The sequence below is a fragment of the Chlorocebus sabaeus genome, chromosome 8, assembly GCF_047675955.1.
Source record: "Chlorocebus sabaeus isolate Y175 chromosome 8, mChlSab1.0.hap1, whole genome shotgun sequence".
In the NCBI taxonomy this organism is placed as follows: Eukaryota; Metazoa; Chordata; class Mammalia; order Primates; family Cercopithecidae; genus Chlorocebus; species Chlorocebus sabaeus.
The window spans coordinates 33,019,265-33,038,055 of NC_132911.1; the positions used below are offsets into that span (position 1 = coordinate 33,019,265).

Here is an 18,791-nt window from a genome sequence, read left to right on the forward strand (position 1 = left end):
AACAGGTTACAAGAAATCAGCTAAAATTTTAATAAATTCTTAGCAGTGGAGTAACCATATCAGCTGGAATAGCTGGGATGCCCAGACACAAAAATGAGAGTTCAAACTCATCAAAAGCTCTTTTCTATGGGCCTCCATCAAATGCTCAGAAGGAAGACTGGGGGCAGCACAGGATTGGAAAGGATCCCCCTCCTTGGCACAGAGAGGTGGATGATCTTTCTCTGCTAGGGGACATTCAGGAAGCCTCTCCACCCTCCCCAGACCTTTTCCTCATAAATGTAAAAGCCTTAGGCCACTGCGGGAGCGGTAGCACACCCTTCTGCTCCCAGATCCAAGGGAAAAATCTATTACTTCTGGGGGAGAGGGAGAAGTAAAACTCCTCTTTCTCATGATTGGGGGTAGGATGGAAACCATTTTGGGCCTAGGATCCTATCATGATACCAGAAGTTATACCACTGGAGAGGGGCATAAACTCTCCCTCCAAACTAACCACAGATGCAAGGCAGAGCTTGGCTGCCAAGGGAAGAAGAGGCAAGGACACTGGAAAAGCTTCACCCCTGAGACCCAGGAATCCAGAACCTGCCTAAGCCTGAGGCTGTGAAGATAGCAAAGAAGTTGCCCTACTCCCAACATAAGCCTACTGCTAAGGAATGAGTAACAGGAGTTTGCTGGTGGGGAGAAGCAAGAATATTGAAATAGACCTCATCTGTGGCATAGCAAAGCAGGAATTGCTAAAAGCTGAGGGTGGAGGAGAAATACTGAGAAAAACTCTTTAACACCCCAGGCCCCACTTTAAACATAGGCAATAGCAGTGCTTAGCTACTGGATAATTATTATTACTGGAAACACTTGAAACCTGGGGAGCACAAAAGGTAACAATAGCAACACAAAATCCATATCTAGCTCAACTCTTTACTAAACTGACTCTACCTCCCTAATATGGTTTGGTTTTGTGTCCCCACCCAAATGTCATCTTGAATTGTAATCCCCATGTGTCAAGGGAGGGAACTGGTGGGAGGCGATTGGATCATGGGGGTGATCTCCCCCATGCTGTTGTTGTGATGATGAGTTCTCACAAGATCTGATGGTTTAAATGTGTGGCATTTCCTCTCTCCCTCTCTCCCTCCCTCCCCTCCTGCTTTGCCATGGTAAGATGTGTTTGCTTCTTCACTTTGCTTTCCGCCATGATTCTAAGTTTCCCAAGGCCTCCCCCTCGCCATGCAGAACTGTGAGTCAATTAAACCTCTTTCCTTATAAATTACCCAGTCTTAGTTGGTTCTTTATAAGCAGTGGGAAAATGGAGTAATACACATCCCTCCTCCCCCACCCACACACATTAACAGCCTTGACAGAAAAGAGGCATGTCCATTGCCACACATAAACATTGATCTCAGTCTCTATGCTTTTGTACATAATGTCCAGGAATCAAAAAAAAAAAAAAAAAAATCATGAAACACATAAAAAGAGGAAAAAAAAAAAAAAACACTATCAAGAGATAAAGCCATCAACAGAACCAGACTCATAAATGACTCAGATGTTGGAACTATCAGGCAGGAACTTTAAACTACCATTAATATGTTAAAGAATATAGTAGAAGGCTGGGCGTGGTGGCTCACATCTGTAATCCCAGCACTTTGGGAAGCCAAGGCAGGTGGATCACGAGGTCAGGAGTTCTAGACCAGCATGGCCAACATGGCAAAACCCCGTCTCTACTAAAAACACAAAAATTAGCCAGGCGTGGTGGCATGCACCTGTAGTCCCGGCTAGTCAGGATGCTGAGACAGGATAATTGCTTGAATCCAGGAGGCAGAGGTTGCAGTGAGCCGAGATCATACCACTGCACTCCAGCCTGGGCAACAGAGTGAGACTCTGTCTAAAAAAAAAAAAAAAAAAAAAAAAAATTGAGGGGGGGCGCCAAGATGGCTGAATAGGAACAACTTCAGCCTCCAGCTCCCAGCATGAGCGACACAGAAGAGGGGTGATTTCTGCATTTCCAACTGAGGTACCGGGTTCATCTCACTGGGGTGTGTTGGACAGTCAGTGCAGGACAGTGGGTGCAGCCCAATGAGAGAGAGCCGAAGCAGAGCGAGGCAGCGCCTCACCCGGGAAGTGCAAGGGGGAAGGGAATTCCTTTTCCTAGCCAAGGGAAACCGTGACACACAACACCTGGAAAATCGGGTCACTCCCACCTAATACTGCGCCTTTCCAAGGGTCTTAGCAAACAGCACACCAGAAGATTATATTCTGTGCCTGGCTCAGAGGGTCCCACACCCACGGAGCCTCCCTCATTGCTAGCACAGCAGTTTGCGATCTAACTGCAAGGCAGCAGGGAGGCTGGGGTAGGGGCACCCGCCATTGCTGAGGCTTAAGTAGGTAAACAAAGTGACCGGGAAGCCACTCAGCTCAAGGAGGCCTCATCAGCTCAAGGAGGCCTGCATGCCTCTGTAGACTCCACCTCTGGGGACAGGGCATAGCTAAACAAAAGCAGCAGAAACCTCTGCAGATGTAAATGTCCCTGTCTGATAGCTTTGAAGAGAGTAGTGATTCTCCCAGCACAGAGGTTGAGATCTGAGAACGGACAGACTGACTGCTCAAGTGGGTCCCTGACCCTCGAGTAGCCCAACTGGGAGAGCCTAACTGGGAGTAGCCTAACTGGAGTGGACGTCAAGCAAACTCCAACAGACTTGCAGCTGAGGGTCCTGACTGTTAGAAGGAAAACTAACAAACAGAAAGGACATCCACACCAAAACCCTATCTGTACATCACCATCATCAAAGACCAAAGGTAGATAAAACCACAAAGATGGGGAAAAAGCAATGCAGAAAAGCAAAAAATTCAAAAAATCAGAGTGCCTCTTCCCCTCCAAAGGAACGCAGCTCCTCGCCGCAACAGAACAAACCTGGACAGAGAATGACTTTAACGAGTTCAGAGAAGAAGACTTCAGTCAATCAAACTTCTCAGAGATAAAGGAGGAACCACAAACCCAGCGCAAAGAAACTAAAAACCTTGAAAAAAGATTTGATGAATGGATAACTAGAATAACCAATGCAGAGAAGTCCATAAATGAACTGATAGACATGAAAACCATGACACGAGAACTACGAGACAAATGCACAAGCTTCAGTAACTAACTCGATCAACTGGAAGAAAGAGTATCAGTGATTGAAGATCAAATGAATTAAATGAAGCGAGAAGAGAAGTTAAGAGAAAAAAGAGTGAAAGGAAATGAACAAAGCCTCCAAGAAATGTGGGATTATGTGAAAGGACCAAATCTATGTCTGATTGGTGTACCTGAAAGTGACGGGGAGAATGGAACCAAGTTGGAAAACACTCTGCAGGATATTATCCAGGAGAACTTCCCCAATCTAGTAAGGCAGGCCAACATTCAAATTCAGGAAATACAGAGAACGCCACAAAGACACTCCTCGAGAAGAGCAACTCCAAGATACATAATTGTCAGATTCACCAAAGTTGAAATGAAGGAAAAAATGTTAAGGGCAGCCAGAGAGAAACGTCAGGTTACCCACAAAGGCAAGCCCATCAGACTAACAGCAGATCTCTTGGCAGAAACCCTACAAGCCAGAAGAGAGTGGGGGCCAATATTCAACATTCCTAAAGAAAAGAATTTTCAACCCAGAATTTCGTACCCAGCCAAACTAAGTTTATAAGTGAAGGAGAAATAAAATCCTTTACAGAAAAGCAAATGCTGAGAGATTTTGTCACCACCAGGCCTGCCCTACAAGAGCTCCTGAGGGAAGCACTAAACATGGAAAGGAACAACTGGTACCAGCCATTGCAAAAAGATGCCAAAATATTAAGACCACTGATGCTAGGAAGAAACTGCATCAAGTAACGAGCAAAATAACCAGCTAACATCATAATGAAAGGATCAAATTCACACATAACAATACTAACCTTAAATGTAAATGGACTAAAGGGTCCAATTAAAAGACACAGACTGGCAAATTGGATAAAGAGTCCAGACCCATCAGTTTGCTGTATTCAGAAGACCCATCTCACGTGCAGAGACACACATAGGCTCAAAATAAAGGGATGGAGGAAGATCTACCGAACAAATGGAAAACAAAAAAAGGCAGGGGTTGCAATCCTAGTCTCTGATAAAACAGACTTTAAACCAACAGAGATCAAAAGAGACAAAGAAGGCCATTACATAACAGTAAAGGGATCAATTCAATAAGAAGAGCTAACTATCCTAAATATATATGCACCCAATGCAGGAGCACCCAGATTCATAAAGCAACTCCTTAGAGACTTACAAAGAGACTTAGACTCCCACACAATAATAATGGGAGACTTTAACACCCCACTCTCAAATGAGACAGATCAACGAGACAGAAGGTTAACAAGAATATCCAGGACTTGAACTCAACTCTGCACCAAGCAGACCTAATAGACATCTACAGAACTCTCCACCCAAAATCAACAGAATATACATTCTTCTCAGGACCACATCACACTTATTCCAAAACTGACCACATAGTTGGAAGTAAAGCACTCCTCAGCAAATGTGAAAGAACAGAAATCACAACAAACTGTCTCTCAGACCACAGTGCAATCAAACTAGAATGCAGGACTAAGAAACTCAATCAAAACCACTCAACTACATGGAAACTGAACAACCTGCTCCTGAGTGACTACTGGGTACATAACGAAATGAAGGCAGAAACAAAGATGTTCTTTGAAACCAATGAGAACAAAGACACAACATACCAGAATCTCTGGGACACATTTAAAGCAGTGTGTAGAGGGAAATTTATAGCACTAAATGCCCACAAGAGAAAGCAGGAAAGATCTAAAATTGACACCCTAACATCACAATTAAAAGAACTAGAGAAGCAAGAGCAAACACATTCAAAAGCTAGCAGAAGACAAGAAATAACTAAGATCAGAGCAGAACTGAAGGAGATAGAGACACAAAAAACCCTTCAAAAAATCAATGAATCCAGGGGCTGGTTTTCTGAAAAGATCAACAAAATTGATAGACCGCTAGCAAGACTAATAAAGAAGAAAAGAGAGAAGAATCAAATAGACGCAATAAAAAATGATAAAGGGGATATCACCACTGATCCCACAGAAATACAAACTACCATCAGAGAATACTATAAACACCTCTACGCAAATAAACTAGAAAACATAGAAGAAACGGATAAATTCCTGGACATATACACTCTCCCAAGACTAAATCAGGAAGAAGCTGAATCCCTGAATAGACCAATAGCAGGTTCTGAAATTGAGGCAATAATTAATAGCCTACCAACCAAAAAAAGTCCAGGACCAGATGGATTCACAGCTGAATTCTACCAGAGGTACGGAGGAGCTGGTACCATTCCTTCTGAAACTATTCCAATCAATGGAAAAAGAAAGAATCTTCCCTAACTCATTTTATGAGGCCAACATCATCGTGATACCAAAGCCTGGCAGAGACACAACAACAACAAAAAAAGAATTTTAGAACAATATCCCCAATGAACATTGATGCAAAAATCCTCAATAAAATACTGACAAACCGAATCCAGTAGCACATCAAAAAGCTTATCCACCATGATCAAGTCGGCTTCATCCCCGGGATGCAAGGCTGGTTCAACATACACAAACCAATTAACGTAATCCAGCATATAAACAGAACCAAAGACAAAAACCACATGATTATCTCAATAGATGCAGAAAAGGCCTTTGACAAAATTCAACAGCCCTTCATGCTAAAAACTCTCAATAAATTCGGTATTGATGGAACATATCTCAAAATAATAAGAGCTATTTATGACAAACCCATAGCCAATATCATACTGAATGGGAAAAAACTGGAAGCATTCCCCTTAAAAACTGGCACAAGACAGGGATGCCCTCTCTCACCACTCCTATTCAACATAGTGTTGGAAGTTCTGGCCAGGGCAATCAGCCAAGAGAAAGAAATAAATAAAGGGTATTCAATTAGGAAAAGAAGAAGTCAAATTGTCCTGTTTGCAGATGACATGATTATCTATTTAGAAAACCCCATTGTCTCAGCTCAAAATCTCCTCAAGCTGATAAGCAACTTCAGCAAAGTCTCAGGATACAAAATCAATATGCAAAAATCACAAGCATTCTTATACACCTATAACAGACAAACAGAGCCAAATTATGAATGAACTCCCATTCACAATTGCTTCAAAGAGGATAAAATACCTAGAAATCCAACTTACAAGGGATGTGAAGGACATCTTCAAGAACTACAAACCACTGCTCAATGAAATAAAAGAGGACACAAACAAATGGAAGAACGTTCCATGCCCATGGATAGGAAGAATCAATATCGTGAAAATGGCCATACTGCCCAAGGTAATTTATAGATTCAATGCCATCCACATTAAGCTACCAATGACTTTCTTCACAGAATTGGAAAAAACTACTTTCAAGTTCATATGGAATCAAAAAAGAGCCCACATTGCCAAGACAATCCTAAGTCAAAAGAACAAAGCTGGAGGCATCACGCTACCTGATTTCAGACTATACTACAAGGCTAGAGTAACCAAAACAGCATGGTACTGGTACCAAAACAGAGATATAGACCAATGGAACAGAACAGAGCCCTCAGAAATAACACCACACATCTACAACCATCTGATCTTTGACAAACCCGACAAAAACAAGAAATGGGGAAATGATTCTCTATTTAATAAATGGTGCTGGGAAAACTGGCTAGCCAAAAGTAGAAAGTTGAAACTGCATCCCTTCCTTACTCCCTATACAAAAATCAATTCGAGATGGATTAGAGACTTAAATGTTAGACCTAAAACCATAAAAACCCTAGAAGAAAACCTAGGCAATACCATTCAGGACATAGGCATGGGCAAGGACTTCATGTCTAAAACACCAACAGCAATGGCAATAAAAGCCAACATTGACAAATGGGATCTAATTAAACTAAAGAGCTTCTGCACAGCAAAAGAAACTACAATCAGAGTGAACAGGCAACCTACAGAATGGGAGAAAATTTTTGCAATCTACTCATCTGACAAAGGGCTAATATCCAGAATCTACAAAGAACTCAAACAAATTTACAAGAAAAAAACAACCCCATCAACAAGTGGGCAAAGGATATGAACAGACACTTCTCAAAAGAAGACATTTATGCAGCCAATGGACACATGAAAAAATGCTCATCATCACTAGCCATCAGAGAAATGCAAATCAAAATCACAATGAGATACCATCTCACACCAGTTAGGATGGCAATCATTAAAAAGTCAGGAAACAACAGGTGCTGGAGAGGATGTGGAGAAATAGGAACACTTTTACACTGTTGGTGGGAGTGTAAATTAGTTCAACCATTGTGGAAGACAGTGTGGCGATTCCTCAAGGATCTAGAACTAGAAATACCATTTGACCCAGCAATCCCATTACTGGGTATATACCCAAAGGATCATAAATCATGCTGCTATAAAGACACATGCACACGTATGTTTATTGCAGCACTATTCACAAAAGCAAAGACTTGGAACCAACCCAAATGTCCATCAATGACAGACTGGATGAAGAAAATGTGGCACATATACACCATGGAATACTATGCAGCCATAAAAAGGATGAGTTCGTGTCCTTTGTAGGGACATGGATGCAGCTGGAAACCATCATTCTCAGCAAACTATCACAAGCACAGAAAACCAAACACTGCATGTTCTCACTCATAGGTGGGAATTGAACAATGAGATCACTTGAACACAGGAAAGGGAACATCACACACCAGGGCCTGTTGTGGGGAGGGGGGAGGGGGGAGGGATAGCATTAGGAGATATACCTAATGTAAATGACGAGTTAATGGGTGCAGCACACCAACATGGCACATGTATACATATGTAACAAACCTGCACGTTGTGCACATCTACCCTAGAACATAAAGTATGATTTTAAAAATATGTATATTTTATATATATATATATATATAGTAGAAAAGGGAGACAATATGCATGATATGCATGAACCTAAGGGGAATTTCAGCAGGGAGATGTAATATAAAACAGGAGTCAAATGGAAATGCTAGGTTTCTGCAGCTAAACAGATGGTGAATTAGGTGATCCCTAAGCTAGTTTCAATTCTGACATTGCATGATTCTAAGACCACCACTTTAAGAAGGTAAGAGAAGATAAAAAAGAAAATGGATGGTTTATATGTAGAAAACATGAGATAACTAATAATCTCCCATTTGGAATTGTTCCTTCTCATCTTCAACTTAAAATACAAAAAATGATCATGTACAGTGGCTCATGCCTATAATCCCAGCACTTTGGGAGGCCAAGGTGGGAGGATTGCTTGAGGTCAGAAGTTCAAAACCAGCCTGGGCAACATAGCAAGACCCTGTCTCTACAAAAATAAAAGTTACAAAATTAGGCATGGTGGTGCATGCTGTAGTCCCGGCTACTCAGGAGGCTGAGGCAGGAGGACTGCTTGAGTCCAGCAGTTCAAGACTGCAGTGAGCTATGATTGCACCACTGCACTCCAGCCTGAGTGATAGAATGAGACCCTGTCTCAAAAAAAAAAAAAAAAAAAAAAAGGCCAGGCACTGTGACTCACGCCTGTAATCCCAGCATTTTGGAGGGCCAAAGCAGGAGGATGGCTTGACCCCAGGAGTTTGAGACCAGCATGGACAACATAGTGAGACTCCAACTTTACAGAAAAACTTTAAAAAATTAACCAGGCATGGTGACATGCACCTGTCATCCTAGCTACTCAGGGAAGGATCACTTGAGTCCAGGAAATCGAAGCTATAGTGAACCATGACCATGCAACTGCACTTCAGCCTGGGCAACAGAGCAAGACCTGTCTCAATCAATCAATCAAATTTTTATATGTATATATAAAATACACAAAGCAATGGAAAATTACTACGGGCAACTCCAGTTAAAAAGTAAATTCTATTAACCTTAAGACAGATTGTCTGTTTTGTTCAGTTGAAATACAGACAGGAAATCACCAAATTATCTTGTCTTTTAGTCCTTTCATACTAAATCTTTTTTTCCTAGAAGCCTTCGCCCATTTTTATAGCTTATCATTCTAACTTAAAAAGAAATCCAAACTATTTAAAACATCATGTTTAATCTGTAGGAAGAAAAATTTTGACCAAAGGTACATCTTTGAACAACTGACATCGCGATACAGGAAGTATAAGATCTTACCCTTCACAGATAGTAGATAAAAGTTTGTTCAAAGAAAGGTGATACAGGAAGTGTAAGGTCTTACCCTTCATAGATAGTAGATAAAAGTTTGTTCAAAGAAAGGACATGTAAAGTAGTTCATGCTCTCCTGGTAAGTGCCCATTTGACGACGTAGGGTTATTACTTCTGGTAGTGATTTAGTACCAAAGGATGTCTTATGCTAGAAAGCTTTAAAATGAAGAGAGTGCACTTAAATGCACCGTTTGTTACCAGTTCATCATCTTAGCATGGTAGTTGATGGAATCACTGTAACAGCTGTATTCTGATACTGTGGCAGTAGTACTAACAGCTGGCTGCCAGTGATTAAGATGGCCTTTTGGAAGATTCTCGTAGAATATTTACCAAAAGTATCCAGATCTCCCACATTAGAGAATGTTTCCTTCACAGTGCACAAAGCTTATTCCTTTATTTAATAATGTCTATCTAAATTGTAAGCCCTATGACAAGGGACCATGTCTTTTCTTGCTTACCATTATCTAACACAATAACGCCCAAATCAGAGTGCAACTTCAATACAATTTTTTTTCCAACTACTTTGTTTAATAAATAAAATAGTCTGGGCACAGTGGCTAACACATGCAATCCCAGCACTTTGGGAGGCTGATCGGGCACACTGCTTGAGCTAAGGACTTTGAGACCAGCCTGCGCAACATGGCAAAACTCCATCTCTACAAAAAATACAAAAATTTGCCAGGCATGGTGGCATGCGCCTGAAGTCCCAGCTACTCGGGAGGCTGAGGTGGGAGGACCACTCAAGCCTGGGAGTTGGAGGTTACAGTGAGCCGAGATCGCACTACTGTACTCCAGCCTGGGTGATAGAGACCCTGTCTCAATCAATCAATCAATTGGAGACTTTCAAATAAAAATGATTGACAAGACACACACTTTTAATTCCCTCCTGAAATCCCATAAAATGACAGTAAGGTGTTTTTTTTATTATGGCATAGATTCCTGAAGAAAAACAAAATGATAAAGAAAACAAAAAATTTTGGAAGTTGCAAAGTTAACAGATGGGTGGCAAATTACTTAGTTGATGTGAGAAAGCTGAGTTCTAAGCAGCAGCGGGAAAGCAGAAAAGCAACTCAACGTTCACTGCAGCATGCACAAGATGCTGCAGAATTTGGTGGCACACAGAACCTCTGGAAATGGATGTAAAGAAGGGGCTGAAAGAGAAGTGGCTGCCTGTTTTGTAGGAGGCAACTGAAGACCCAGATCATCACTGTGCACAAGCAAGAAACTGATGTTCGCCTACCCCAGCAGCAGTTGAGTATCGTCCAAAGAAACTTAACAGTACATCATTAGACTAGGGGAGAGCAGGCATGAACGAGGGTAAGAGTACCACCGTCTAGCGCATTCCTGAACTTCTCAACTTCATCTATTCCTTGCTCCACCTGCGCAGGGCTCTGGCTAACAGCACACCTCACCTCCTTCCATATGACTTCCTGCCCTAGAATTTAACTGTTGGAGTCACTGTGGAACTCTTCTCAGCACTCATATCACACACGTGCAACCCAAAATGTGGAGCGAGTTAGGACCAGTGGGGCAAATTTTGGACCACGGAGAAAGCAGGGCCCATGGATGAATTTTTTCCCCTTCCTTACCTGGAAGGAATGATCCCAAGTGCAGTATATGCATCTCAGGGGCACGGTCCTGAGGATGAACCAATCACTCCCCCTTAACACTCAGCTGAGTAACATCCTTGCATTGCCCTCCCTCCTTCCCTGGTTCACTCCCCTGTTCCTCCCTCCAACCCTCTAGGACTGCACTCCCTAACAGAATCACGGCACAGATGCCTCTGCTTCTCTTTTTGTTTTCTGTGGAAGCCAGGTTAAGATCGTTGGTACCAAGAGTGGCGCTAAAGAGCATTATTCACCTGATGGCAATAAAAGCCCCATCACTGGTGGTCAAGCCCCATTAAAATTAATATCACCTGCTTTATCACCAGCACTCCTCACCTAAGTGAGAAAGAGGCCCTACTCTGAGAAGAAATAGCTTATATACTAAGAGATACAGCAAAGGCTAGGGTGTACTGTCAAGAACTGGGTAAGTGGCCAGGCGCAGTGGCTCCTACCTGTAATCTCAGCACTTTGGGAGGCTGAGGTGGGAGGATCACTTGAAGTCAGGAGTTCAAGACCAGCCTGGCCAACATGTTGAAACCCCCGTCTCAACTAAAAAACACAAAAATTAGCTGGGTGTAGTGGCCCGTGCCTGTAATCCCAGCTACTCGGGAAGCTGAGGCAGAAGAACAGCTTGAACCCGGGAGGTGGAGGCTGCAGTGAGCTGAGATCATGGGCAACAGAGCGAGAGCCTGTCTCAAAAAAAAAAAAAAAAAAAAAAAAAAAAAAGGGCCATGTGCAGTTGTGTCCACACACTTTGGGAGGGGGCGAGGCAGGTGGATCACCGGAAGTCAGGAGTTCAAGACCAGCCTGGCCAACATGGTGAAACCCTGTCTCTACTAAAAACAACACAAAAATTAGCCAGGAGTGGTGGCGGGCACCTGTAATCCCAGCTACTCTGGAGGCTGAGGCAGGAGAATTGCTTGAACTCGGGAGGCAGAGGTTGCAGTGAGCCAATATCATGCCATTGCACTACAGCCTGGGCAACAAGAGCAAAACTCCATCTCAAAAAAAAAGAAAAAGAAAAAAAAAAGCCTAAACAAATGCAATTGGAATGTTCCTAACACAAAAAGAAGTGATAAATGTTTGAGGTGATGGACACCCCAGTTACTCTGATTTGGTCCTTACACACTGTATGCCTGTATCAAACCATCACATGTACCCCCATAAATATATATAACTAGTATTCACCTATAATAATTACAAATAAAGAGTTAAACAAAAATTGAGGAAAATGGTCAGAAAGCTCAGGGAGTTAGAATGTTCAGAAAACTCCAATTTTTAAAGACTGTTGGATATAGGGTCTGAGTTGGTAATGTCACTGGAGGCTCGAAGCTCTAAAATCACAGTTCCCTGATAACAGTGGGAGCACATAATGGCCAGTTGATAAATGGAGTTTCTGCCTATGCCCAATTGCTTCAGTGGGTGTGCGAATCCACCTGGTGTTTATTTCTTTGGTTCCCAAGTAAGTATCTGGGACGGTTATACTTAGCAGCTAGGAGAAACTTTACATAAGTTTCCTGACCTGTGGGGTAAAAGACATTATGGTTTAAAAAAAAAAAAAGTCAAATCCTTAAAACTGCCCCCTCAGTGAGACCAGCCTGGCCAATATGGTGAAACCCCATCTCTACTAAATATACAAAAATTAGCTGGGTATGGTGGTGCATGCCTGTAATCCTAGCTACTCAGGAGGCTGAGGCAGGCGATTCACTTGAATCTGAGAGGCAGAGGTTGCAGTGAGCCTAGATCATGCCACTGCACTCCAGCCTGGGCAACAGAGTGACACTCTGTCTCAAAAAACAACTGCCCCCTCAGACAGGATAGTAAGTCTGAAGCAACACCATCATCTTGGAAAAACTGCAGAGATCAATGCCCCATAAGACCAAGGAGTTTTCCCCATCATAATCCCCATCACCACCATTTAATTCACCGTTCTGACCCCTGAAAAAAAAACAAACAAACAAACAGATAAATCATGGCAGATGTCAGGGGACTACCAGGAACTTAACCTGACAGTAGTTCCAACTGCAGCTGCCTTGCTAAAATTGGTATCTATACAGGATCAGCATGGCCCCAATCAATATCTGATATTGATGCACACCAATAAGCAGCCACTGAGAGAAAGCTCACGACAAGCAGGTAGGTATTATGAGTTATCATTGGATTTCAGCTGGCCTGTCCCTTTGTTACCCCAATACTGGTTCCATTGACCCATGAACAGGACATTGTGGGAATGATGGAGGCTATGCATGAACAGAAGAGCTTTGGCTCTCACTCAAAGGCAGAATTCATCACTGCCACTGTTGAAGACCTGATCTACCAGCAACAATGATCAATGCTGAAGCTTCTGATAAGGCACCATTCCTTGAGGAGAATGTGTAGCCTCTAGTCTCTCAGTGACAGGCTAAAATCCTTTTACTCAAGAAGGAATAGCAATTAGTCCTTACTGAAATTGACACCTACCTTAGATACACTCATGGGGAACTTCCCTGTCCCCCATACCTCTGCCTACTCTATCACTCAGGGGTTACAGAATACCTTCTTCAGGACAGGTATGGTGGCTCACACCTGTAATCCCAGCACTTTGGGATTGTGCCATATAGAACATGTTGTGTTCATATAGAATATGTTGTGCCACATAGAACAAATCCCATAAAATAAGTGCAAATGAAAACTGGTGGCTGGGCGCCATGACTCATGCCTGTAATCCCAGAGCTTTGGGAGGCCGAGGTGGGTGGATCACCTGAAGTCATGAGTTCGAGACCAGCCTGGTCAACATGGTAGAAACTCTGTCTCTACTAAAAATACAAAAATTAGCCAGGTGTGATGGCATGTGCCTGTAATCCCAGCTGCTTGGGAGGCTGAGGCACGAGAATCACTTGAGCCTAGGAGGCAGAGCTGAGATCACGCCACTGTACTCCAGCCTGGGTGACAGAGCAAGGCTCTGTCTGGGGGGAAAAAAAAAAAAAAAAAAAAAAAAAAAAAAAAGTGGTCTAATACCTTTTCATTTACTTTCATAGAATGTTTTATTCTGCCTTTCAATAATGAGCACATTAGCATTTTGGAATTGAAACTACTTCATTAAAATGCAAGCAGGGCCTCCTAATCATCTTCACTGACCACCTCTCTGGGAGGAATCAGAGCACACTGGAGAAAAGCCTAACTCCTTTTCCTTAATGAGTCCAAAGAGAAGGACATTCAATCATACCACCTTTGGGCATTCTGAAATGCCACATTCAGTTAGCTGTTTCTGTTAGAACCGCAGGAATGATCTCCTACATCTTTTTAAAGCTATTTACCGGCTGGGCACGGTGGCGCACCCCTGTAATCCCAGCACTTTGGGAGGCCAAGGCGGGCGGATCATGACATCAGGAGATCAAGACCATCCTGGCTAACACGGTGAAACTCCGTCTCTACTAAAAATACAAAAAATTAGCCAGGCGTGGTGGCGGGCGCCTGTAGTCCCAGCTACTCGGGAGGCTGAGGCAGGAGAATGGCATGAACCCGGGAGGCGGAGCTTGCAGTGAGCCAAGATTGTGCCACTGCACTCCAGCCTGGGGGACAGAGTGAGACTCTGTCTCGGAAAAAAAAAAAAAAGCTATTTACCAATGCCAGCATACCCTCTCTTCCAGTTCCCCATAATTATCTCAATAGGGTTTTTGTGAGGTACAGAAGCAGTTAGGGTTTGTATATTTCAGTTTTCTGTGAATATAATCTTGAAGCCTTGAAATGATCTTGAAACCTAGCCCAAGCAAATCATCACCCTCAGAAATTCTGTTTTCTACCTTGATATATTTTGAGAATAAATAATTGGTATAGCATGTACAATTAATGTGGTCTCTACTCTCTCATGTTTTCACAGGGGTGGGTGTGTGAATAGGTAGGGGTGTGTGTGTGTGTGTGTGTGTGTATTTAATTTTTTGCTTATGGCCCTATAAATTAGATCATACAGGAAGCCATCAGAAATCAGGATGCATTCTCTGAGAAGAATGATGTAATATTTAGTGTTCATGTTGCAGACCAAGACAGTCAGCATAAAATACATGATTTTATGAGTCGAATAGTTATACAAAACAAGAAAGAAGAATTTAAATTTTCATAATTCTTAAAATCTTAAAAATATATATTTCAAATATTTTAAATTTGTCTACCAAATACATAGTTAGTATTTGAAAGCCCTGTACAGTATACATATAATACCTAAAGATAATTTCACATACTGTTTAGGTTTATGTTTGACCTCAAATTGATATAATAACCAAAGTAAACATGTAAATATTTAAGAAAAGTTGTTGGCCTTCGGAAAATTTAGATAAGGCCAGGCATGGTGGCTCACACCTGTAATCCCAGCACTTTGGGAGGCTGAGACAGGCAGATCACCTGAGGTCAGGAGTTCAAGACCAGCCTGGCCAACGTGGTGAAACCCCGTCTCTACTAAAAATACATTAGTCAGGTGTGGTGACTCATGCCTGTAGTCCCAGCTCCTCGGGAGGCTGAGGCACAAGAATTGCTTGAACCTGGGAGGTGGAGGTTGCAATGAGCTGAGATCGTGCCACTGCACTCCAGCCTGGGCAACAGAGTGAGACTTGGTCTCAAAAAAAAAAAAAAGAAGAAGAAAAATTTTAGATAAAACCTTACACATCTATGAGAGTCTGGCACAGCAATGATGGGTGACAGGCAAGTGCTATGTGTGGGCCACCTCACTGTGTAAAAATTTCAGGAGAAGCTGAAAGTAATGTTTCTTTTTCTTTCAACAAATTTCCTTTGAACAAATTCAGTTACACATAAAGTAGGTTCATTCCCATTATAAATAAATAAAGTAAACAAACACCAAGCACAATCTAGAAATTTGAAGACATTACTAAGAAGTTCATAACAATTTAAGAAAGTTTTTATAAGGATTATCCTCATCATTATTTGAGTAGTTTCTCTCTATATTAATAAGCATGTGTGTGCCAGAAAGAGAAAGAGTAAATATTAGAGCAGCAAGCGAAATGAAAATGAGTTTGAAAGTGGAGGCTGTAGAGCGTCAGTGTGAAAGGTCTGGCAGAAATTATCATACTCCTTCGCCATGGCACTGATGGAGAGGCTAAAGCATTGACTGTGTGCATAAGCAGAACTTTTTTTTTTATTTTTTTTGAGACAGAGTCTTGCTCTGTCACCCAGGCTGTAGTACAGTGGTGTGATCTCGGCTCACTGCAACCTCTGTGTCCTGGATTCCAGCAATTCTCTCACTTCAGCCTCTCGAGTAGCTGGAATTACAAGTGCATGCCACCACACCCGGCTAATTTTTGTATTTTTAGTAGAGATGGGGTTTTGCCATGTTGCCCAGGCTGGTGTCGAACTCCTGGGCTCAAGTGATCCACCCACCTCAACCTCCCAAAGTGTTCCAATTACAGGTGTGAGCCACCATGCCTGGCAAGAACTCTTAATTTTTTATGTTTAGGACTTCGTCCCCTTTTCTGCAGCTTTCTGTGTCGCTGCCCAGCACCTGCAGCACGGGGTCCTCCAGAAAAAACAATAAATGAGAATGAAGGCTTTCAGGAATGAAAGCCTGTCAGGGCTTGTAAACTTCACGACAGTCCCAAAAGGTAGTAATGGAATATTCAACCTTCCTGCAGAGCCTGGTCTCTCTGATAGGAATGAAGAACACTGATGAGGTAGCAACAACAGAAGGAAATGCAGGAGAGCAGAGAACATCAAGACGGCCAGCCTTCTGGCTCTATGCCCACCTTTGATTTGCTTACCTTTTCCTGAAGCCTGATATTATCCCACACCTTGGTGCACACCATACACTCAAATGCATCGATGTAATTGTCCTGGTTGACGTCTTGCACTCCCCATTTCCGTTCCCTGAGAACTGTCAGAAGTCGCTGGTTAGAGATCTCACCCTTCAGCTTCCATTCTACATAGGCCTCATACAATCTGTCATCAGAATCCAGTTGTCTGATGTAACTTGCCAGTTCCCTGGGGTGAGAAAATTCTGATACAAGAATAGCACTTTTGTTACTTGGAAGCCAGTCTGTGATGCTGGGGGATCCGTAATATACAGGGACTACCCCCAGTTTCAGTGGCCTCCAGAACTTCTCAGTGATGTAGTCATCACAAACTGCATTCTCAAAAGCTAGGATAAACTTATACTGTGCAATGATCCTATAAAAGCCATCGGCATCCATAGAGGCTGGATTTTTCAGCTGCTGAGGGAGGTCTTTGTTGCGTAAACATTCACCATAGGAATCAACCTCGATGTAAGCCATGAGCTCGCGAACATAGCTGTCCCTGTCTGATGGTGGGTCACAGTCTGACTGTACATAGACCAGCGGAGCAAGTCTTTTTCTAAGCTTGTTTTTGGACTGCAAAGGAACTAGGTATCGGAGTGACTTCAGGACTTCAATGCTCTCCAAGTATTGGGTAGTTAGTGGCAAGTGGGAATGCCTGCTGAATGTGGCAGTGTAGTTGAACAAGGTGATCACCGGTTTATGAAAGAGCTTATAATTGTTTTTTGGGGACTCTTCGTGAAAAAGAGCCCAGTCATGATGGGCTTTCCGAGGCAGAGGTAAGCTGTCTATGTTAAAGTCAGTACCTAGAAGAAGAAAATGAGATATTAATTAGTATTTCCAAAAGAATGTTGCTAAGTTTGGGTCTACCTGGTAAGATTAGAATACAGAGGAGTCTGAGGCTATGAATAAGAAGCATGTGGCCAGGTGCGGTGTGGCTCATGCCTGTAATCCCAGCACTTTGGGAGGCCAAGGCAGGTGGATCCCTTGAGATCAGGAGTTCGAGATCAGCCTGGCTAACATGGTAAAAATACTAAAAATACAAAAATTAGCTGGGTGTGGTGACACATTGCCTGTAATCCCAGCTACCTGGGAGGCTGAGGCATGAGAATCACTTGAACCTGGGAGGCAAAGATTGAGCCACTGCACTCCAGCCTGGGTGACAGAGCAAGACTCCTTCTCAAAATACGTGTGTGTGTGTGTATACACACATACATATACATACATACACACACACACACACACACACACGAAGCATGTTACAGTACAGTATCACTGCAAAGTGCCTGGCAGTCAGTCACAAGGCTTTCATCCCAGAAACTACTCAGGTAGAGGATCACCAAAGAGGGGGACTATCATTTCTCATTTGATGAAAAAGGAAACGGGAGTCGTGTCTGGCCAGGTTCTAAAGGAGAATTTATTCCACTGCCTCCTGCAATGGGCTTTTCCTCCTGAAAGTGTTGCCTACAAGAAAACAGGAGAAATAACGAGATAAAGATAGTTCTTTAAAAAGAAAAGAGCAAGAGAAAGGAAGCCATAAAAGGAAAGCAACCAGGTCGGCAGGTTGAGTAATCGCAAAAAAAAAAAAAAAAAAAAGTGAAACCATGCAAAGGTAGCCAGAAGAAATATAGAGGATATATTTTTTTAATCCAAAATGATCGATTTCAGCAAAGTGCAGTTAATCAATCTTAGTCAAAATGGTAGACAAGAGGCTTTTAAAGATGAAAGAGCTGATAATAGTACTATGTTACAGACCACTGCAGGATGGACAGGAATTAACAAGTGCATCAAGAAATAAAGAAGGCCTAACAGGATTACAATTATGAGTGACCCTAGCATCCACAGGATTAATTGAAAAACCTCTGAAACATGATGATGTGCAGACAGAAGTGATGGATGTGGTAAGCGATTGTTTCCTGACTACATGGGTGGAGATCCAATCACGGAGAACTTATTTCAATAACTGAGAAAGAAGAACTAAGACAATAACACAATAGGTAATATACAATTTCTGAAGTATTCTTGACGTAGATAATTTTGTAGACCCTTGAGTTTTTAAAAAATAAATATAAGGAAATGGGAAAAAAAATCCATCTTCCAATACCCACCGGAAAACAAAATACCAAATATATGTTTACACCAAAACAAAACTTTATCAACATTTTCTGGCAGAGCTCATAAAAATT

At 42.4% G+C, this 18,791-nt stretch overlaps 1 protein-coding gene across 1 annotated transcript in view; it reads right to left on the bottom strand.

Moving 5' to 3' along the window:
- Positions 1-18,791, bottom strand: part of FUT10 (fucosyltransferase 10) — a 120,519-nt gene that overhangs the window by 7,449 nt on the left and 94,279 nt on the right. The window contains exon 4 of the mRNA XM_007962145.3: positions 16,576-17,411. Within this exon, the coding sequence (XP_007960336.1) occupies positions 16,576-17,411 (836 nt within the window). The remainder of the gene's footprint in view (positions 1-16,575; positions 17,412-18,791) is intronic.